At 38.8% G+C, this 24,582-nt stretch overlaps 1 protein-coding gene across 2 annotated transcripts in view; it reads right to left on the reverse strand.

Moving 5' to 3' along the window:
* The window catches only part of ZBTB44 (zinc finger and BTB domain containing 44), a 71,587-nt gene that overhangs the window by 21,702 nt on the left and 25,303 nt on the right, over positions 1-24,582 (reverse strand). For both annotated transcript variants that reach the window (XM_082628388.1, XM_082628389.1), the window contains exon 2: positions 6,771-7,843. In XM_082628388.1, the coding sequence (XP_082484514.1) occupies positions 6,771-7,788 (1,018 nt within the window). In that variant the 5' untranslated portion in view covers positions 7,789-7,843. The remainder of the gene's footprint in view (positions 1-6,770; positions 7,844-24,582) is intronic.

The following is a 24,582-nucleotide window of genomic DNA, read 5'->3' on the forward strand; positions in this document are numbered from 1 at the left end:
TCTCTCAATTGACTCAATTTCACCAAGGACAATTTGGAATTGGAATTAGCCATTTTGCAGGGAGCTTCCGACATGAACAAGATTGTCCATCTGAGATACATCAATATTGTACCAACACTGGGGCGGGGATTTCAAGAGCTACCCCATGGGTATTTCCAGTGCATGGCCTTCCTGGCAATGACACAACATTGGTAAGACAAAGATAGGAACCAAGCATTGACGTACATCTTTAAACACCTCTAAATGAGCTATGAGTTTGTTTGATGATTCTTAATTTTTAGGGTGGATTGAGACATCCTCATGCTTAAGAGCTATGCTGTAATGGCAAAAGAAAAATTAATAGATTCTGTATTCCTGACTGGGGAAATCCCAACTATTCTCAAGTAACAGGACCACACATTACACTGATGTTGCTCTGAAAGAACTCTATAAGCTGATCTTTTACTCAGACTCTCCGCTGTCCCCATCATCCACAAACTTCAAGAGAGAAATAAAGAGAACACATGAGATCCTAAAACTATACTTATCAAAGCACTTAAAAACCCTCTTAACTTCCACAGTCTTAAGTACTGCCAAGAGCCTTGATGGCAATAAGACAAATCATCTCTACAACCCACAAGTCGACTCTTTATGAGTTAACAGTAGGCTGCCTTTTTCAAGTGGGAATTTTGGTTTAAATCTTAGGTTCTACACGATTACCAACTGATACTACAATGATACCCCAGGTTTATCACAAACAGAGAAGAGCTTATGAATGATTTAAAATCTGGAGTTTTGGTTTTCTGGAAAAGATGCCGCCAGAGAAAACTCTCCATTGATTATCAATAGAAAGGAACTGATCAGATATTGTTAACAACTGATTCAGTGGTAACAGTTTGAGGTGGCATTCATTGGATTCATGTTTCCCAACTTAAAAGACACGTATCACACCCTTCCAACTCCTGTGCATCCATTCCTTCTAAGGGATTCTCCAGAAGATACTGACTTCAAAAGTGGACAGTTCCTACCCAAGATGACAAAATCAGATTAATTTTCTGATTCTTCAGTACTCTTTACTATTAATCTTGCCTATTAAAACCAATACGATCTTTCATCTTCATCCTATTGTTTTTGAACTCCTAAGATCTCCTTCTGCCACTTAAGGAAAAACAAAACTCTTGTACTTTCCCCCCAACCCCAGACCATAGTTACTAATCTGAATTTAACAGATTGCTGGATCCTCCATCTGACCCTGCTGACAAAAACTTAATAACTGTTCTTTTAAGCACTACAGAAGGTAGATTCCCTTTTAGAGGGAATCTTTTATCATATCCCAGGCTTCGGCCATAGAAAAATGGACCCTGACCTCAAATTAACATGTTTCTGCTGAAGTCATTACAATTCTAACAGCAAGACCTATTCAGTCAGAAAGACACTAATCCTGGGACCATCCTGATTACGATAGCCAGTCTGTTCTCTTCAGAGACACTTGAGCCTGGCTTGCAGGAACTATTTAACTCCACTTAAGGAATCTGTCCATTTTAAGGGACCAAAACTGGCTCACTCCTGCTGTAATGAATGATACTTACATTTCCAATACGCCCACTACTAGGATACTACTTCTATGTTGGACATAGGGTTTACACATGCCCGCTGCACACTAACTCATTCTGTATATTTAAGTAACTGTTTGGGATTTTCAGGTATTAAAACCACCACCCCAACTTGTTCAACTACAGGTGTGTTCCTGGTGGTCTTGCTGGAGAGCACTGACATACTTAATAGATAGGTAATACTACCATTACTTTATGGTTATGGAAACCTGGTGAGGTTCAGTGACTTGTTCAAAGTCACACATCTAGTAAGTGGCAGAAACTGGTAGCAGACTCCAAACCTGACTGACTTCAAGTCCTGAACTTTTAATCATTACGCTATACTGCATATATGCTCAGTGTCGCAAATTCTTCCATCATTCTAACTGCTCACCTCAACAAGTTTATTCACTATTCATACACAAACTGTCAAATTTCTCAACATCTTAACTGACCCTCATAACAGTCACTTCTCTTTTAACGGCAGATTTTAGAGTCTAGAAAAAAACCCTGAATTTCTTTGTTAGCCTAGTAAACTGTGGATTATCTAAAACTATTTTATCTTTGGTGTATACAGATAATCGAATACTTCAAGACAAATAATGAAGCCCTATCATGAAGTCCTTCTCACTTAAACAAATTTTCCTTAAACCATACCAGATATAGATGGCCAGCTTTTTGAGAAACAAGACCCAATCTAAACTTAGCAATTGTTTGTCTCTTAAATTTGCTGTACTTATTGTATTTATTGGGAGTGTCAGATTTTATAACTTTTTGCTGGGCAACTGGCAATAAAAAGAACAGGTAAAATCTTATTTGAATTAATTTCATGAGTAATTAAATTATTATTTTAGAATTTCATAATGAGTATATTCAGTATTATACTCTCAGTCTCTAGAATGACAAACTACCTGCTATATATCATCTTTAATAAGTTAGTAAAATTAAGTACTCTTATGAAGTATTCTTATGGAATATGGATAAAAAGTACCACACACATCTTCCTCTTCTCCCTCCTACAATTTTCACTGCCTAGTATACTTTAGGAATTTAACTTTTTTCTGTAAGGCTTTATTTTAGCGTACAGATTTGGAGTTAAGATAGGTTAGTTGAGAGTGATTAGTACATTTGCTATGAAGAAATGGGAAAAAAACCTAATTTGGATTATCTGATTATATGACATTCAGATCAGAGTTCTTTGTATGTCTGCTTTGTAACAGAACCTACATTTGTAATAGTATATATTGGAAAGGAAGTATTCTTATAAAACTGAAAGGCTTATTCTACTTATGCTCCTAACTTCTCTATTTAATCATGTTAATAATACAATAAAGGCAAAATGTGAACTGATTAGATATACTTGAGAGTGGTAAAATAAGGCTATTTCACATATCTAGTTAGCAAGATACTCAGTTAGATTAATATTTGGCTTCTAAGTTCTCAGATAAATAATTAAAATAGTAATTACTTATTAGTTCATTATTCAGAAGGTACCAAGGTGTTTTCAAGATTAAACATGTTAGTAATTTAACAAAAACTTGGTCACACTGTCAAATAGCTAGGATCTCCTGCCATCAAATATATTACTGAGTGTGTGGTCACTTGAAAGCACAAGTATCCTGACCCAAATTTCGGAATATTATCTTTAGTAGGTATATGAGTAGAATTGTGTCCGCCGCCCCCCCCCCCCCGCCCAAGACATACTCGTCCTAACCCCTAGTACCTGTAAATATAGCCCTATTTGGAAATAGGGTCTCTGCAGATGTATCAAGTTAGATGAGGTCATACTGGAGTAGAGTGGGCCATAATCCAATGATTGGTGTCCTTAGGAGGGAGATTTGGTGCTGAAGCCAGAGACAGAGGGAAGGCCCCATAAAGATGGAAGCAGAAATTGGAGAGATGCAGCTACATGTTGAGGACTGTCAAGGAATGTTAGTAACTGTCAGAAGCTAGGAAGAAGGAAAGGATCCTTCCCTACAACCTTCCCCGCCAACACCATAATTTCAGACTTTTAGCCTTCTGAACTGTGAGGAAATAAACTTCTCTTGTTTTAAATCACCCAGTGTGTGGCAGCTGCTGTGACAGCCCTGGGAAACTCATATGGTGGATCAAAATCCAAGGAATTAACAAAGGTAAGGGGCCCTCCTGGTTCTCCAATCTTTTGGAGAAATCCTCTTTATTGATCTTTGTTGGCTTTTCTTCTCTCCCTGAACATAGATACTTCTCAAGGATCAGTTCCTTGGCTTTGGCTCTTACACACATTTTCCTGTTGAGAGTCAATTTGTCACTGCTAAAAGTCCTAAACTGGTAATCTCCAGTCTTGATCTCACCCACCCTGCCTTTCAACGGCTCTGTGGCATGTTGCCTGGTCATCACCCAAGCATGGTTCACACGGAACCTTGCTGACTTACTCTTAAAACTGGGCTCCCACCTCCTCCCAATGATTTTCATAGTAGTTATGGCATCTAATAGATTCCTATCGAGTGTACGATTACCATTATTTTTTGTACCATTAAGAAAGAAAAAGTAACTGTAAAGATTATTAATTGCAAAACATATCTGAATTTAGATAATAAAATATGAAAAACTGTGACTTAAAATCAATGAATATAATGTTATCAGTATTTTCCTAGTCATCCAGGTACCCTGACCCTCTTATTCCCTCAAACCACATATTCAACATCATCAGGTAGTAATGATTCTTCCTTTACAAAGTCTCTTAATATCCATTTTCTTTATAGTATTATGCTAAGCATCTTCATTCATACAAAGACAACTGTACTGTAACTGGTTTTTGGACGGTCTCTCCCCAGCCAACCCCCTATGAATTTGACCAATATCAAATTCATTTTCCTAAAATATCTGTAAATGTTTTATTTTTCATTCATGTAAGGTAGACTCCTTATTACCACTAGGATAAAACCCAAGCTTGCTTGGCCAAGCTGTGGTAGACACTGCTAGTTGCATACAATATCCATTCTCCTGTAATTCTGTGAGGCAGTTACATACCCAACTAACATACATGTATTCCCAGATTTCCTTGCAGCTAGGAAAGATGACGTGACATAAACTGGCAGAAGTTTTTTGGGGACTTCTACGAACATTTTCCATACAAGAGTTACCCCTTTCTAGAATATGAGGCTAAAGATGAAGCAAAAATCTTATAACCATGAAGCAATAAATATATGGATGACAAACTAAGGATGGTGGATTATAAAAATATAAGGGGCCTAGGTCACTGTAGAGCCACTCTACCAGTCCTGGACTTCCTATTTCTGAATATTTTATGCAATAATAATAAAATCCCATTTGGTTTAAGCCATTTTGAAGGGATTCTGTTATATGCAGTCGAATGCACTCCTAGCTGAAACTAGTGTTCAAGGCTTTTCACAACATGTTCTCAACTGCTCGTTTTTCTTATTTCCCACTATTTTCTATACTTGTAAGTTTCCATGCTTTATTCACATCATTGTGCACTGAATTCACTGCTTTATCAAATATGCAATGTTCTTCTACACCTCTGTGCTTTTATACATTTTCAAAGAAATGTCATTCCCTCACCTGGGCAAACTCCTACTTATTACGTAAGATCCAGCTCAAATACACAGTGTTAACTTGCTCTTTCCTTAGTGAACCTGTAACACATTGTTCCTACCTCTAGTCTAGTGCTGATTGTTGATTTACTCATCTGCTTCCCCAATTAGACTATTAACTCCTCAGACGCAGGCACTATACGTCTTTTTCATCATATATCCCCAAGTTTGGCACATGGTTAAGTTTTCAATAAATATTTTAATAAAGAATAAAACACTAGGGGCTTCCCTGGTGGCGCAGTGGTTGAGAATCTGCCTGCCAATGCAAGGGACAGGGGTTCGAGCCCTGGTCTGGGAAGATCCCACATGCCGCGGAGCAACTAGCCCCGTGAGCCACAAATACTGAGCCTGCGCGTCTGGAGCCTGTGCTCCGCAACGAGAGGCCGCGATAGTGAGAGGCCCGCTCACCGCGATGAGAAGTGGCCCCCACTTGCCGCAACTAGAGAAAGCCCTCACACAGAAACGAAGAGCCAACACAGCCATAAATAAATGAATAAATAAAAAAATTTAAAAAAAAAAAAAAAAAAAAAAGAATAAAACACTAACTGGATTTTTTAAACTGGTATTTTTTGCATTGAAAGTAATTCACAAATCACAGATATATGAACTGTGCCATCATATATGTGTCCCATCAGATACTGTTCAACTATTTTCTTTGTTCCCCGTGGGTAACTTACTAAAAAAACATTGTAGTACTAATACCATCTAAAAAACCCAGTTACCATGTTTTATTCTACTTAATATTTCCTATAGGATACAGTACAAAACTTTTATCTAATAAGCACTTAAAAAATGCTTGACTTAGGGACTTCCTTAGTGGCGCAGTGTATAAGAATCCACCTGCCAATGCAGGGGACACGGGTTCGATCCCTGGTCTGGGAAGATCCCACATGCCGCGGAGCAACTAAGCCCGTGCACCACAACTACTGAACCTGCTCTCTAGAGCCCGTGAGCCACAACTACTGAGCCTGCGCTCTAGAGCCTGTGAGCCACAGCTACTGAAGCTCGCATGCCTAGAGCCCGTGCTCTGCAACAAGAGAAGCCACTGCAATGAGAAGCCCATGCACCGCAACGAAGAGTAGCCCCTGCTCGCCGCAACTAGAGAAAGCCCGTGCGCAGCAACAAAGACCCAATGCAGGGACTTCCCTGGTGGTGCAGTGGTTAAGAATCCGCCTACCAATGCAGGGGACACGGGTTCAAGCCCCGGTCCGGGAAGATCCAACATGCCACGGAGCAACTAAGCCTGTGCACCACAACTACAGAGCCTGCGCTCTAGAGCCCGTGAGCCACAACTACTGAGCCCGTGTGCCACAACTACTGAAGCCCGAGCGCCTAGATCCCATGCTCCGCAACAAGAGAAGCCACTGCAATGAGAAGCCTGCGCACCACAACGAAGAGTAGCCCCCTCTCGCCGCGACTAGAGAAAGCCAGCATGCAGCAACGAAGACCCAATGCAGCCAAAAATAAATAAATAAATTTATTAAAAAAAAAAAAAAAAAGACAGACCCAACGCAGGGAAAAAAAAGAAAATTAAATTAAATCTTTTAAAAAAAGAAAAGCTAGACTTGACTTCATAGCATTATGGAAAACACAGAAGACACTATACCTATAGAGGAAGACTGCGGACTAATCAGAAGGTCCTCTTGGACTTGTTCACTTCCTGGCACTGTCTGCTGATCACTCAGTGAACTCTGAGATGCACTGACAGGCTGGGATACTTCCTCATGGACCTCCTCATCACTTAACCTTTCTACTTTGACCCGGACATCTTCCTCGGTACCCAGAGGTAAGGTAGTTTTTGTGCTCTCACAAGTCACATAATCAGCCATTCTTCTACCTGTCTCAGATGGGCCAGGTAATTCTAAAGTCCGGGTATTTTCTGCTTGCTTAAGCTTATCAGGCTGAATTCTTCGATCAATTCCAAAAGGAAAAGTCCAGGGAAAAGCTAGAGAAGAGTCAACTGGTTGATTTCTATTTTCTGAGTAGGAAGCTGAAGAATTCAATACCTGTGGAGAACTTGTTTGTGTGCTACACTTTACAGGACTTTCAGGAGACATAACAATGTAGCTTTTGCGCTTTCTCCTCGACTCACGGCAAACAGGAATGGTTCTTTCTACCACACTGCACTCTGAAGACACTGGAGAAATGCTTCCATCTCGAGACGTAAAATTGCAGTTAGAGTTATTTTCTTGTCCAGCATCTAGACCCTTTTCTGGTTGGCTGTTGGGTGTATTCCATAAAATGCTTGATTTCATGAACTCTGAGCAGGTGCTAGCAACACTGAACATTTGCATATAGCTGGCTGCAGCTAGAACATCAATGATATTTTCTGTGTTAATTGACAGAGTGGCTGTGTAAGCATATTCTAAAAGGGGTATAAAGCCAGTCACTGTAACATGATGCAAATCCAACACATTCTTGTTCTCATCCTCTGCTTGGCCTACAAGTTTGGTGCGAAAGAAATCACTGCAAGCTGCTAGTACCACCTTATGTGCCCGGAAGATTTTGTCCTGGACACGAATAGTGATATCACAAAAATGTCCATCATTTCGAAGCATATTTAGCTTTCCAAGCATTTCCTGGCTGTGGGAAGAGGAGCTATGAGTAAATGTTTTCACACCCATCTTTTCCTTCCTCTTCTACCGATGCTCTTCAAGGATGCAAATGAATCAGAATGTCCTAAAAGATACATAAAATAAGCATTAATTGATGGTTTAGTAGCTGAAATAAAAGGTGATTTAGATCGTTTTCATGAGGCCACCATGCTAAATCAACAAGCTGCAAGATTGTAGTGAGAAAGTTAGTTCAAGGTAAGAAATATATGAAAATACATTCTCTATATCTGTCTCCTAAAGTGTCCTATCAGTGGAGTCTGTGAGCTACTATCACACTTAATGAGCTGCATAGTTTTAAATAATAATAGTTTGCAAATAATGACAATTATAGAATACTATTTTCCAGATATAGTTCTAAATGCTTCACATTCGATAATTTGATTGTCATAATGTCTCTACCAGTAGGTACCTTTTATCCCCATTTAACAGAAAAAGGTTAACTACCTTGCTGAAGTCAGAAAGTTATTAAGTGGCAGACCCAGGGTTCAAATCCAGTCAGGCTGGCTCCAGAACCTACACTCTTAACCTCAATGCTTTATCCTGCCTCTTTTAGGATATAAAGCGAGTAAATACAAGTGACCAAGAGTCTAAGTTTTATGACGTGATAGGTCTGCCTTCTTTCTTCAACAATTCCTCCAAGGCTGTTATAAGGACTAAATGAGACAATACACGCCACACATGCTGAGCACTCAAGTGAAAGCAGCTGCTGCTATCGTGTTAGATTTCGAACACGATAAAAGCACCTTTCTGAAAGAAAATTTATAAAACAAATAATGTTTAGTAATCAACTGATTGGATTTTCCCTTAAAAAAAAAATTGGTTTGCCTGTATCACATTTTACATTTATTCACTAAAAATGTAAAAAACTGACATTCTTAAATAACTTCTAATTTTGCAAATCTAATAATACTTTTAAATAAGTTTTTACAGTACTTTCCCCCTAAACTCTTTTTACATCCTCTATGTGAAAGTCACGGAGGCTTGTACTAGCCCCTTGATAAAGATAAGAAAACACTAATGCTCAGAGAAGTTAAATGGCTAACAAATGACAACCAAAGCTAAGATCTGGGTCTTTTGATTGTTAGATTGCTTTTCCAATACAAGAACACATAGCTATGTACATCAATTATTTTATCTAAGACAAATAACTTTTCTTTATTTAAAAAAAAAGTAGTAAAATAAATGCAAAACAAATTCGGGGAAACACTTTTTGTAAATCATCTCTAGATAAAGAAGATTTCAAATGCCTCAAAAATATAGCCACTAGTTAAAAATGATGTTGAAGATGATGAATATTTAATTGACCTGGAAAAATGTGTGGTTCTGAGTATTAAACGAATGCACAATTACTGAATACAGTGAACACTCAATAGTGGTCATTATTATGTATTTAGAGAAAAATGTGATGAGAGTATATAGACGATAATCATCTTTGTGAAATATATAACATATGTTTATATTTGTACACACACACACACAGAACAAGAGAACATGAGGTCTTAACTAGAGATTCATGGATTCACTAAGGATGCCATGATCCTTCTGAAATTGCACACAGAAGAATGTGTGTATTGATGGTAGCTTTCATCATATTCAAGGGAATCACTGGTAGACTATGGGTGTTTATTCTCTTCTTTTTGCACATTAAACAATTTTTTTCTTTTAAAAAGCACCATACTGCTGCAAAACCCTAGGGTTTCAGTTCCTCTTGGTTCGAACCCCAAAGTCATGCAGAGTAGGTCTACTTCTTCTTTCCCCTTGAAAAAGCTTTCAAAAACTGAAGATGGCAATCACATTCCATTATTTCCTAAGGTTCTATTCTTTAAGCTAAACATCCCTTGTCCCTTTAAGTTCTCCTTAAAATTTGATGAACATCCTTGCTATGCTCTCAACAATCTCCATTTCCCATATTCCTTTAAGACTGGTTCTCAGAGTTGTACACAATATGACAGGTATGGCAGGATTATAACTTGAGCATAACTTTACTATTTTTACCTCCCTTGTCTGGGTACAAATATTAGTAAGACTAAACCTGGTATTCTGACAGTCAAATCATACTACTGACTGATTTTGTTTATACTATTGAAAACTTAATTCAATAATCGACTGATTAGCTGTGAGGAACTTTATTATGTAAAGAGAGGAACACAATTAAAAATAAAACATTGTCCTTGACCTCATTAAGTTTACAGTCTTGGGCTTCCCTGGTGGCACAGTGGTTAAGAATCTGCCTGCCAATGCAGGGGACATGGGTTCGAGCCCTGGTCCAGGAAGATCCCACATGCCACAGAGCAACTAAGCCCATGCGCCACAACTACTGAGCCTGAGCTCTAGAGCCCGCGAGCCCCAACTACTGAGCCCGTGTGCCCCAACTACTGAGCCCGCGTGCCACAACTACTGAAGCCCGCGCGCCTAGAGCCCATGCTCCGCAACAAGAGAAGCCACCGCAGTGTGAAGCCCCCGCTCACTGCAACTAGAGAAAGCCCACGTGCAGCAACGAAGACCCAATGCAGCCAAAAAAAAAAAAAAACAGAAAACTTGCAGTCTTTATGAAGACAACACATGTACCTAATTAAAACTATACAGCTAGTGCTATGTGAAAGCAAACAAAGAAAAATTTAATTCCGAATGTGCAGGGCAGGAGAGGCACCATGGAGGGCAGGGTGTAATGAAAGTAGAACTCTGCTGGGTGATAAAGCAGATGGGAGTGCCAGGCTCTCATGGGACCTCACACGATCTCAGCGAGTGCTCACCATGCTGACGTGCCTTGCGTACAGTGTGTGCACCGTACTGGCAAATCGTTGTTAATGGCACTATAAGTTACTCTAAATGTGGGCATGCAGAGGTCGTCAGTTCAAACATCAATCCACTACATAAACATCACTTTCGAATGTTCTTTGTAAGTAAATGTACATGTGAAGGGGAAAAGGTTTTTAAAAAAGACACCCTAAAGATTTCCAGCTGAATAAATACAAAAAATTCACTGAATATTCCAACATGAGAAGACAAAATGACCAATCTGAGGTTCTTCTTGGTCTGATAACACAATAAATGGCATGAAGCTCTGTGCCGAGCCAGCCAGGTAAAGCCGCTGAAGTAACTACCCTGACCAATCAGAGGCGACATCTCAAATATAAACCTGCCCGTGCGCCTTCCCAAAGACAAGCAATTACAACGAGACACCAGGCAGCTAAGACTGACCTGACCAAACTACCATTTAACGTATCTGCTGATTTCTCTCTCACAGGAATGAGATGAAGAGGGAAAAAAATGGGAAAGCTTTACTTGAAGTTTTTTGTTCATTTGCTGTACCCCAGTAAACTGGCTTCTTTAAAAGCCAGGCCATCAGGAGCACTTAGTTTGATCGGGATCACGTGGTTCAGGGAGGAACATGCCTTCAAGCAAGTGACACTCATAATCCAGGGACCATCTTCATGAACAAAGGTGCGAAAGCAAGAAATTAAATAGTATATTTGGAGAACATGTGCAACAGGGTGTTGAAAACATTTCAATCTTGGTTTGGGTGGAGGCCCCAAACAACAGATACTGCATCCAAAGTGAGGTGCAAGGCCACCTGGGCATGGAGGCAGGGGAAAACTTAGTTTCAACCTTGAGTTACACCCACCTTCAACGTTCAAAGAGTTAAATATTAGAAAAGGACTTTGCAGAGTGATCAGTGTGTTGTGAGTTTCAAACCCTCTCCCACTCCCTTCTACTCCCCCTTAATGGAAAGGGATTAAGGCAAGTTTGCCCTTTGTTTCAGGTCTACGGAAAATGTGTCACACTTGAAAAAAATCTAATGGATACAAGTCTGATTTAAACTCTGGCCAAGACTACGAAGTATGCTTACCATCTCCCAACAGTATATAAAAGCAGCGCCCGGAGTGGCTGAAGAGACTCTGGTGCCCAAATGCTGGGTGAACATCCTGGTACCGCCATGTGTAGCAGTGGGACCTTAGGTAAGTCACCAAACTTCACCGTAATTTCTTCAGCAGTGAAACAGGGATAACAGAACCTACTTCAGAGAGCTCTGAGCATTAACTGGCCTGATACACATAAAGTGCTTTTAACAGTACTTAGCACGAAATAAATGCTACTGACACATCAGCCGCTGCTGCTACTGTTATTAAAGACCTTTTCTTCTTATTCAATCCTGGAGGGGCCAGAAACCACAGTCAGCAAATGAGAAGGAATAAAAGGGCAGAGAGGAAAAACAGAAAGAAAAAGGAAGCCAAACAAACCTCACTTTCCACTGCAGACCTACAGTAAGCCTGAGGTGGGCAAAGAAGAAAACCTTTAGCTCTGAATTAAATTTATTAGTTCTCGAAAATAATGTTTCTATTCCCTGAAAGTAACCAGAAAAGTTATTAAGACTTGCCCTTCAAGAGGTTGGAGGGAGTATTAACCCCACAGAATAAATTTATATGGATGGTGGAAGACAAAAATAAAATGGATTCTGAGTACCTTCCGTAGATTGTGTTTGTTCAATGTAATGGTTACACACATATGGTACAAAGTATAATACAGATGGAGGTATGGAATGGAAGGAAGATGAAGATTAGACTGGGAAATGCCCTGTATGCCATGTATTTATTACATTAATTTCCCAACACAGGTCTGTGAAAACTTAGTCTCATGACATACTCTATAATAAATTACACAGACAAATATAATTTAGAAATACTGCAGTAACATACATTGTGGCAAAACTTGGGATGAAATTATGTTATTTGAAAAAGTCATACATAATATGGATAGTACAGAAGCCAGAAGGTATATCCTGAAATTTTTATAAATTAGATAATTCTATTTAAAAAAACCTCGTATCTCTCCATATGCGTGTAGATGAATATGTATGTGTGTAGTTATATATTTAATTTGGAACTCATTTAAAATTCTCAAATAAATATTTTTTCAATCCAATTACTAATGCAGAATTTATGTAGCATTCAAAATAAAAATGTATTTTGTAATAGTTTGCAATTTGAACTAGTGAGTAATTCAGAAAGTCTCCTTCCTATCCCTTTTATTCCAAATTACTTATGAAATAGTATATACGTGTTTATGAAAGCGGCCGCTGCTAAACAACATATACTTTAAGGAGAGAAAAATATCCTATGATTCTGTTTTGCAGTTGGGTTGAAAAACATTTACCAAATAAGGTATATAGCCCAGTTGCTAGAATAGTTTAAGTTAGACAAATACTAAGTTTTGAATTCTGACTCTTCCATTTACCATTCAGGCATTAAATCTTAAGTCTAGTTACTTCATCTCTCTATGCTTCAGTTTTCTCATTTGTAAAACAGGAATGGAAATTACACTTTCAAGATAGTCAAGAGGACTGAATTAGCACAATTCCTGGCACAAAGTAAACATTCAATAAATGTTAGCTTCTATTATTACCCTAGAAAGTGTGAATAAAATGAAATGGAGATAAAATTTCAAAATATCTACTCTATTTCTTATATGACACAGAGCACATCTTGAATATGTATATTTTGATGTAAAGATTAACTGATAAAAATTATCAGAGGATTTGAGATTAAAATGGAGTAGCTTGGACTTCCCTCATGGCACAGTGGTTAAGAATCCGCCTGCCAATGCAGGGGACATGGGTTCGAGCCCTGGTCCAGGAAGATCCCACATGCCGCGGAGTGACTAAGCCTGAGTGCCACAATTACCGAGCCTGCGCTCTAGAGCCCATGAGCCACAACTACTGAGCCTGTGCTCTAGAGCCTGCACGCCACAACTACTGAAGCCCGCACGTCTAGAGCCCGTGCTCCACAACAAGAGAAGCCAACGCAATGAGAAGCCTGTGCACCTCAACGAAGAGTAGCCCCTACTCACCGCAACTAGAGAAAGCCCGTGTGCAGCAACGAAGATCCAACACAGCCAATAAATAAATAAATAAAACCAAAAAAATGGAGTAGCTCTTCAGCATATAAAGTGAGGTGGCTGCCTCAGATGATTAAAGAGAAAGTAATGAGACTGCTAACCTTGAAACTAATTTGCAAGGATGTGAAACTTGATATTTAATAAGAATTTGCATGTTTAAATATCCAGCCACATCTCAAAACTGGACACTAACTTTCCAAATTATACTAACAAGGTTTTAATTATGCTAAAACTGAACTGAGATAACTTCATTCCCACCCTATATTCTAATTAAAACTAGTCAAGGACAGAAAAGAAGGTTAGGGAGAGAGACATACTGAATTTAAGATGCCTCTAATAGGAATATCCAGGTGGAATTTACATATGAAGTATCTGTACTAGTTGACCATGTACAGTAGCAAATGCAGCACTAGGACATTCAGATATGGTATCTCACATGAGGTAAGATGATGATAATCTGATTTTACAGAGGAAGTGAGACTTGAAACACTGCTTGTTTGAGCCACTTATGTTTATACCAATGCTAAGGACCTAGGACCTTATGCAGTAGGTAACCACTGGAGAACCACTGGAGAGCAGTGTTATTTACAGCTACATTTTAAGGTTATCCTGGTAGCAGTCTAGAGGGTGGCTGTTATAGCAGTACAAGTGTAAGATGAGATAAAATCGAACTAAGTCAGTGGCAGTGAGGATAGAGAACGTAAGTTGAGAAATATTTAGGAGGTAAAACCACCTAGGCATGACTTTGTGTTGGGGATGGGATGGGGGAGTCGCAGCAGACAGGAATGTAACCCTAGGTTTGGACGAGATGGTTGAGTGGATGGTATTTCCACCAAACAAGGCAGTGAAAGAGGAAGAGCTGGTTTTGGTAGGGCTTATATTTGAATGAAAAGAAATATTTTGGTTTTAAGCATACAATCTGAAATACTTCTGAGAGGAATATCCGAGAGTACATGTATATATGAAGTTGCCCATTCTGGCCTGGAGTTCAGGGAAGAGGTCGGAGCTGGACCTAAATACTGGGTTTTACGTAAGTCACTGGCAAATTTCATCCCGTTGAATTTGTTAAAGCCTAAGACATCTAAAGAATGTGTAGGGAGCAGAGGCAGAAAAGCAAGCTGTGAGAAGCTTGGAGCAAGCAGAGAGCAAAAGGATTCGGTGAAAACATTTTATGGTGTCTAATCTACATTTTTAACCTGTCCAGTATTTAGCATAATATAGACGCAGTGAAATACGTGAATGGATAGATATATGTCCTGAAATTTCTATCTGGTTTGGCTATATACAGTGCCTGTATCTATTCATTATCAGTGGTTAAAAGGTGAAGATAAAGTTGCAATTTGAATTTACAGCCTTGAATTTGAATTAAAAGCATCAGTTTGAACTCATAACGTAGTTCATCTTCAGCCATGAATATCCCTAGCACCCAGACTGGCTTTCAAATTCCATTTCCCACTAAAAGAAATCATGGCTCCTTAGAGAAAAGGCAGATTGCACTTTGGGGGCAGTACATGTCCACCTGGAGCATCTTATCAGCTATGCAAGGAAGCTATCAAAGATCACTAAGGGTATGCCAAAATGCAAGTCACTTTGAGGAGGTTCCCAATGGCAAAAAATGGAACAGTAAACTGAATCAATGAAATACATTCATGAGTTCACATGACACTAGAAACAAAAACAAACCTAATCCATCACCTTTAAAGATGCTAATGAACCAAAAAATTATTTTGAAAACTGGTTTTATAAAGAGGGAAAGAGGGACTTCCCTGGTGGTCCAGTGGCTAAGACTCCGTGCTCCCAATGCAGGGGGCCCAGGTTCGATCCCTGGTCAGGGAACTAGATGCCACATGCATGCTGCAACTAAGAGTTCACAACTAAGGAGGCCGCATGCCACAACTAAGGAGCCCACAAGCTGCAACTAAGACCCAGTGTAACTAAATTTAAAATAATAATAATAATAATAATAATAATAATAATAATAATAATAAAAGATCTCACATGGGCCTCCCTGGTGGCGCAGTGGTTGAGAGTCCGCCTGCCGATGCAGGGGATATGGGTTCGTGCCCCGGTCTGGGAGGATCCCATGTGCCGCGGAGCGGCTGGGCCCGTGGGCCATGGCCGCTGGGCCTGCGCGTCCGGAGCCTGTGCTCCGCAGCGGGAGAGGCCACAACGGTGAGAGGCCCGCATACCGCAAAAAAAAAAAAAAAAAAAAGATCTCACATGCCACAATGAAGATCCTACATGCCTCAACTAAGACCCGGTGCAGCCTAAATAAACAAATTAATTAATTAATTAATTAATTTTAAAAGGGGGGGGAAATAAAGCATTTATCCTGCCTTTCCAATATAAAGTGTTTTTAAGTAATCAAATAGAATATGAAAGGCTTCTCTTTATAGAAATATTCCAGCTAATAAATGAAGAAAGAATGTCAGAATTAGAAGAACACCATTTTGCATGCCCCCCCCCAAATAAAGAGGCATTAATCGTCATGGTTTATAACTTCACAGAAAGAGCAGTAAGACACTGCAAAAAAGACTGAACAAAAATCTGACCAAGTTTCTAGATCCAACTACCAATTCACAGTAAATACAGAGGAACAGGAATATATTAAGCTATACCACTGCAGTGCAAACGGCAAAATTTAGACTCAGAAACTCTACAGGACAAAAGACTTGGAAGGAAAAAAACAGCAAGGAAGAAAGAGATAAAGGGGGAACCAGAATGGGGAACTTTGTGCATATCTTAAAGAATAAACTTATGAGATAATTGGAAATTTGTTTTTATTGACTACTTGAAAGTGTCAAGAAATTGTTAATTTTTTTTTTTTTTTTTTCCAGTACACGGGCCTCTCACTGTTGTGGCCTCTCCTGTTGCGGAGCACAGGCTCAGGACGCGCAGGCTCAGCGGCCGTGGCTCACGGGCCCAGACGCTCTGTGGCATGTGGGATCTTCCCGGACTGGGGCACGAACCCGCGTCCCCTGCATCAGCAGGCGGACTCTCAACCACTGTGCCACCAGGGAAGCCCCCTCACTGTGGTTTTGATTTGCATTTCCCTGATAACTAATGATGTTGAACATCTTTTCATGTGCTTATTGGCTATTTGCAAATCATCCTTGGAGAAATGTCTATTCAGCTACTTTGTTCATTTTTTAACTGGGTTGTCTTTTTATTATTGAATTGTAAAAGTTCTTTATTCTAGATACGAGTTGCTTATCAGATACACAGTTTACAAAAATTTTCTCCCATTCTGTGAGTTGTTATTTCACTTTCTTGGTGTCCTCTGAAGCACAAGTTTTTAATCTTGATGAAGTTTAACATCTACTTTTTTCTTTTGTTGCTTGTGTTTGTGGTGTCATATCCAGGAATTCCTTGCCAACTCCAATGTCATGAGGAATTACCTCTGTCTTATTCTAGCAGTTTTATAGTTTTAGCTCATTTTGAGTTATTTTTTATATACGATGTGAGGTAAAGGCCCAACTTCATTCTTTTGTATGTGGCTACACAGTTGTCCCAGTACTACTTGTTAAAAAGACTATTCTTCCCCATTCAGTGGTCTTGACAGCCTTGCTGAAAATCAGTTAAGCATAGATATATGGGTTTACATCTGGACTCTCAATTCTATTCCACTGTTCTATATGTCTATCCTTATTCTTATTGATTACTGCTACTACATAGTAAATTTGAAATAAGGAAGTCTGAGTCCTACAAATTTGTCCCTTTTTCAATATTGTTTTGGCTATTCTGGGTTCCTTGTAACTTTATTTATTTATGGCTACGTTGGGTCTGCGTTGCTGCGTGCAGGCTTTCTCTAGTTGCAGCGAGCGGGGGCTACTCTTCGTGGTGATGCATGGGCTTCTCTTGCTGTGGAGCACAGGCTCTAGGCACATGGGATTCAGTAGTTGTGGCTTGCGGGCTCAGTAGTTGTGGCGCATGGGCTTAGCTGCTCCACGGCATGCGGGATCTTCCTGGACCAGGGCTCGAACCCGTGTCCCCTGCATTGGCAGGCGGATTCTTAACCACTGCACCACCAGGGAAGCCCCCCTTGTAACTTTTAGAATCAGGGTATCAACCTCTACAAAAAAAATCAGCTGAGATTTTTTTTTAATTCATTAATTAATTAATTTATTTTGGTTGCATTGGGTCTTAGTTGCGGCTTGTCAACTCCTTAGTTGCAGCATGCGGGCTCCTTAGTTTTGGCATGTGAACTCTCTTAGTTGCAGCATGCATGTGGGATCTAGCTCCCTGACCAGGGATCGAAACCGGGCCCCCTGCTTCGGGAGTGCAGTCTTATCCACTGCGCCACCAGGGAAGTCCCTCAGCTGAGATTTTGACAGTGATTGTGCTCAAGTTTATAGATTAGTTTGGGGTGTACTGCCATCTTCACAACACTGAGGTTTCCAATCCATGAACATGGGGTGTTTTTCCATTTACTTAGACCATCTTTAATTTCTTTCAACAACGTTTGGTAGTATTCAAAGTACAAGTTTTGCACTTCCTTTGTTAAATTATTTCCTAAGTATTTTATCCTTTTTGATGCTACTGTGAATGGAACTGCATTAATTTCATTTCTGATGGTTCATTGTTTATAGTATTCCTTTATAATCTTTATTACTTCCTTCCTTCTGGTTGCTTTAGCCTTAGTTTCCTCTTCTTTATCTAGTGTCTTAAGGGGAAGGATGGTTATTAATTTGAGATCTTTCTTCTTCCTTAATATAGGTATATACAACTATAAATTTCCATCTAAGCATTGCTATAGCTGCATACCATAAATTTTGGTACGTTGTATCTTCATTTTAATTCACCTCAAAATGTTTTCGGGGGCTTCCCTGGTGGCGCAGTGGTTGAGAGTCCACCTGCCGATGCAGAGGACACGGGTTCGTGCCCCGGTCCAGGAAGATCCCACATGCCATGGAGTGGCTGGGCCCGTGAGCCATGGCCGCTGAGCCTGCGTGTCCGGAGCCTGTGCTCCGCAACGGGAGAGGCCACAACAGTGAGAGGCCCGCATACCGCGCAAAAAAAAAAAAAAAAGTTTTCTGATTTCCTGTTCGACTCCTTCTTTGACCTGCTGGTTCTTTAGGAATGCATTGTTTTATTTTCACATATCTATGAGATTTCCAAAATTTGTCCTGCTATATTGATTTCTAATTTCATTCCAATAAGGTCTCAGAACATACTTTGCATTATTTCAACCTCTGAAGATCTACTGAGGTTTGTTTTACGGCCTAGCATGAGTTACACTGGAGAATGCACTTGAGAATGTATATTCTATTGTTAATGGGTGCAGTGTTCTATAGTTGTCTGCTAGGTCTAGTTGGTTTATAGCGTCTACTTCCTGTTGATCTTCTGTCGGCTATTCTATTCTATTTATTTATTTTATTTTTTGGCCATGCCATGTGGCATGTGGGATCTTAGTTCCCCGACCAGGGATCCAACCTGTGCCCCCTGCAGTGGAAGTGTGGAGTCCTAACCACTGGACCACCAGGGAATTCCCAAGCTATTCTATACATTACTGAAAGTGATGTATTGAAGTCTCCATCTATTAATGTTGAATTGTCTATCTCTCCATTTCTGTCCATTTTTGTTTCATGTATTTTGGTACTCTGTTGATAAGTGCATTAATTTTTATAACTGTTGTATCTTCCTGATGAAGTGACCCTATTATCATTATAAAATGTCCCTAGTAACATTTTTTGTTAAAGTCTATTTTCTCTGCTATTAGTACAACCACTCTGGTTTTCTTGTAGTTGCTGTTTGCATGGTAAATCTTTTTTCTATTCTCTTTCAATCTGTGTCTATCTTTGGATCTAAAATGTGTCTCGGACTTCCCTGGTGGCACAGTGGTTAAGAATCCACCTGCCAATGCAGGGGACACGGGTTTGAGCCCTGGTCCAGGAAGACCCCACATGCCGCAGAGCAACTAAGCCCGTGCACTGCAACTACTGAGACTGCAGTCTAGAGCCCGTGAGCCACAACTACTGAGCCCGAATGCCGCAACTACTGAAGCCCGTGCACCTAGAGCCCATGCTCTGCAACAAGAGAAGCCATCACAATGAGAAGCCTGTGCACCGCAACGAAGAGTAGCCCCCACTCGCTGCAACTAGAGAAAGCCCATGCGCAGCAACGAAGACCCAATGCAGCCAAAAACAAATTAATTAATTTTAAAAAAATGTGTCTCCTGTAGACAGCATGTAGCTAGATCATTTTTTTTTTTGGTAGCCCAATTTGAGAATCTCTGCCTTTTGACTGTTTAATCCAGTCATATTTAATGTTATTATTGATATAGCTGGATTTATGCCTTTCATTCTAATTTGCTTCTATATGTCTCATGTCTTTTTTGTTCCTCTATTCTTCCTGTAGTGAATTCTTTTGGATTAAATGAGTATTTTCTAATGTAGCACTGTAATTTCCTTAATGACTTTTATTTTTGTGAGTTACATTCTCAGTGACTGCTCAAGAGTTTACCATATGTCTCAACTTATCAGAATCAGCTGTTGATTTCTACTAGCTTAATATCAGTGACACACAGAAACATTACTCCTTCCTCCCTTTTCCGAGTACTATTATTATATATATATTATATAATGTTACAAACACAACATTGTTATGATAATTACTTTACCATCTACAGTCACTTGTGTAGCCCAATACAGTTTTGTTCCCCCCGTTTTTGAGCTATTATTGACAAATACATTATATTCATTATACTTCTGTATGTTATAGGCCCAATATTACATTATATATCTATTTTATAACTTGTGTTTTAAATCAGTTATGAGAAGAAAGAAAAATATCCATTTCTACTATTTTTAATAATTACATATTTACCTATACCAGTGCTCTTTTGTTTGTGTGTGCATTTGAATTTCTATCTAGGATCATTCGCTTTCAGCCTTAAGAACTTCTTTCAGTATTTCTTATAAGGTGGTCTGCTAGCAAGAAAATCAGTTTTTGTTTAAAATATTTTGCTTTCACTTTAGAAAGACAGTACAGGATTCTTGGTTGACAGTTTTTTTCTTTGAGCACTTTGAATATGTTATCACACTGCTTTCTGGCCTCCCCTATTTCTGATAGGCAGTCAGCTATTAATCTTACTTGGGGGGGTTCCATTGTAAGTAACGAGTTATTTTTCTCTTGCTGCTTTCAAAATTTTCTCCTTGTCTTTGATTTTCAGCATTTTTACTATGATAGGTCTGTTTGGAGATTTCTTTGCATTTTTCTTACTTGGGAGTTCATAGAGCTTCTGGATATGTAGGTTACTGTTCTTCAAAAAATTTGAGACGTTTCCTGTCATTATTTCTTCAAATATTTTTTCTTCTCTTTTCTCTCTCCTCTCCTTCTGGTAATCCAATTACACATATGTTGGTGTGCTGGATGGTGTCCCACATTTTTCTGAGACTGTTCATTTTTCTTCATCTTTTTTCCTCTCTGTTCTTTGGTTTGAATAATCTCTATTGTGCTACATTCAAGTCTGCTAAACCTTTCTTGAGCCAGGTCAAACCTACTAATGAGCCCCTTTAGTGAATTTTTTATTTCTGTCATTGTTTTTCAATTCCAGAATGTCTATTGTTATTTCCAACAATTCCTATTTACTACCAATAGTCCCTGTTTTATGTGAAATTGTCATTACACCATCCTTGACTTCTTTAATCACGATTTCCTTTAGTCCCTTTATTTTCCTTTAGTGAATATATTTACAGTGGTTACTTTGAAGTCTTTTTCTGTTAAATCTGATAACTGGTCTCTCTCTCACAGGCAGCTTTTGTGCTGCCTGCTTTTTTTCTGGCATATGTAGCCAATATTTTATAACTATAAATGGAGTAAAACCTTTAAAAATTATGAATCACTATTGTGTATACCTGAAACAATATAATACTGTACATCAACTATACCTCAATAAAAAAATTGTTTAAAAGCCTTCTACAACTATTAAGTCACAGGACACGAGGTAAACATGAAGAAGTCAAGTGTATTTTTATACAATAGCAGTGAACAATAGGAAATCTAAATTTAATTAAAAAAAATTTTAAACCCTCAATATCATTACAGTAATCCCAGAAAAAAAACTTAAATATAAAACTAAAAAAACATGTACAGAACCTATATGCTGAAAAGTATAAAACATGGATAAAAGAAATTTAGGAGGACCTAGGTAAATGCAGAAACATATTATTTTTGTGAATTGGAAAAGAATATAATAAAAATGTCATTCTTTCTCAAATTGTTGTACAAATTTAACACGATTACAATTACAGCAGGATTTTTTTTGTAGGTATAGACGAGTTGATTCTAAAATTTACATACAAAGCAAAAAGAAATAGAACGGACAAAACAACTTTGAAAGAAAAATGAAGTTAAAGTTATCAAAGTAAGTTAAACACTTACTATAAAGCTACCGTAATCCAGCCAGAGTAGTATTAGCAAAAGGACAGAAACAGAGACCAATGGAACAGAAGAGAATCCAAAAATATATCCACACAAACATGGCTGATTTTTGACAAAGGAGCAAAAGCAATTCAATGGAGTAAAGAAAGTCATTTCAGTAAATGTTATTGCAACAACTGAAATTCCATATATGAAAAGAAAACCTTGACTGAAACCTCATCCTTAGCCCAAAAGTTAATTCAAAATGGGTCACAGATCTAAATGTAAAGCTAAAACTATACAACATCTTTAAAAAAAGATAGGAGAAAACCTTCGTGACCAGAGGTTAGGCAAAGAGTTCTTAGATATTAAACCAAAAGCACAATGAAAAGCAAAAAGATGATAAACTGGACTTCAAAATTAAAAACTTTTGTGAAAACACTATTATTAAAAGAGAATGAAAAGACAAGCTCCAGCTTGGAAGAAATTATTTGCAAATCACACATCTGTCAAAGAACTTTTATCCAAAATACGTAAAGAGCTCTTACAACTCAATGGTAAGAAAACAACCCCATGAAAAAATGGGCAAGAGAGAGTTTTGATTCTGGGCCAAGATGAATATAACACTTCTTTCTATTCCTTCCACTTAGTACAGTTAAGCACTATGTACATTATGTATAAAATAAACATAAGACAACTTTGAAAGACAGAGAAATAGTAGACCTGCAAGGAATGACACTGGTGAGTCCTCTGAGTTTTATATTTACCTATTATATCCTGGACTGGGTGAAAGGAGCCAGAAGGCCAACAAATGTCAGAGGGTGCAGACAAAAAAAAATGTTCCAAGAAAAGCCAGCTCTTTATAGCTAAAGAACAAGGCAAGAGGAAGCCTAGTAAGAAAGAAAATGTTTAAGACAATAATTGCTCTACTCAGTCGAACGCCACAGGAAGAACTCTTACTTCAACCACATCAACACAGGCCAAGCGAGGAGCTGAGATGTCTCCCTTTCTGCAAGCGTAACGAGGTGCCTCTGCCCCCTGTTGGTATGTGTCAGAGAAGGCCAAGGCGGGTACGTACTTCCATCCCTGCCCAGTGATAAAGAGGATCCTCATCAGTCAGTGGAGGCCACAAGGGGAGCGTAAACAAGGTGTTCCTCCTCTTTCACCAGGGTAGTTCAACATAGGCCTAGTGGGGAACTCAAACTTCCAGCTCTGACCAGCAGTAACTAGGCACTACTTTCTCCACCATGTATTTTTTCACCTCTACCTAGTAGTAATGAGGCAGAGCCCCCCCTCTCTTGCTGGAGTTGTGTCTGAGGAGGCCTGCTAAAACTGAAGATTTAAGTAAGACCCAGAGCCTCGTAACATAAATCCAAAAATGTCCAGGATACAACAGAAAATCATTCATCATACAAGGAACCAGGAAAAACGTCAATTTGAATAAGAAAAGTCTATGGATGCCAACGCTGAAATGACACAAATGTTCTAACTGCTTGACAAGGACTTTAAAGTAGCCATCATAAAAATGCTTTAAGGAATAATTATGAACATGCCTGTAACAAATGAAAAAAAAGAAAATGTCAGTAAAAGAATAAAAGATAAAATACAATAACTGCAATGAGATACCACTTCACACCCACTAGGATGTTATTATCTGCCAAAAAGACAATGACAAATGTTGCTGAGAAACAGAAAACTTCATACACTGCTGCTAGGAATACAAAATGGCACAGACACTTGGAAAACAGTCTTGGAAGTTCCTTAAAAGGTTATACAGAGTCATCGTATGTTCTAACAACTCTACCCACCCAAAAGAATTGAAGAGATGTCCACATAGAAACCTATACAGCATAGCATAATATTCACGGTACTCAAAAAGTAAAAACAACGCAAATATCCATCACTGATGAATGGACAAATAAAATGTGGTATATTTATACAATGGAGTATTATTTGGTAACAAAAAAGAAATGAAGTACTGATACATGCTACAACATGGATAAAATTTGAAAACGTTATGCCAAGTGAAAAAGCCAGTTACAAAGGACCACATATTGTATGATTCCTTTTATATGAAATGTTCTGAACAGGAAAATCTAGAGAGACAGAAAGTAAATTAGTGGTTGCCTAGGGTTGGGGAGTGGGGAAATTTGGGGGTAACAGCTAAGGGGTTCAGGGATTTTTTAGGTAATGGAAAATGGTCTAAAATTGATTGCAGTGATTGATGCACAAATCAATGAATATACTAAAAGCCACTGAACTGTACGCTTTAAATGGGTGAGTATGTAGGGTATGGTATACTAATTATAAAGCTGTTACAAAAAATTCAAGAGATAGTTCAACAAAAGAATGAAGAGGACAGGGGAAAGAATCAGTAAACTTGATGATAGAACATTAGAAATTACTCAGTTTGAACAACAGAGAGAAAAGATAATGAATTGTGCCTGAAAAAATAATGAATTGTGCCTAAGGGACCTATGGAACTATAAAAAAGATCTAATATGGATATCTTCAGAGTTCCGACAGGATAGGAAAGAGAGGCAGGGG

This window comes from Mesoplodon mirus (assembly GCF_964341445.2).
Source record: "Mesoplodon mirus genome assembly, chromosome: 7".
Taxonomy (NCBI): domain Eukaryota; kingdom Metazoa; phylum Chordata; class Mammalia; order Artiodactyla; family Ziphiidae; genus Mesoplodon; species Mesoplodon mirus.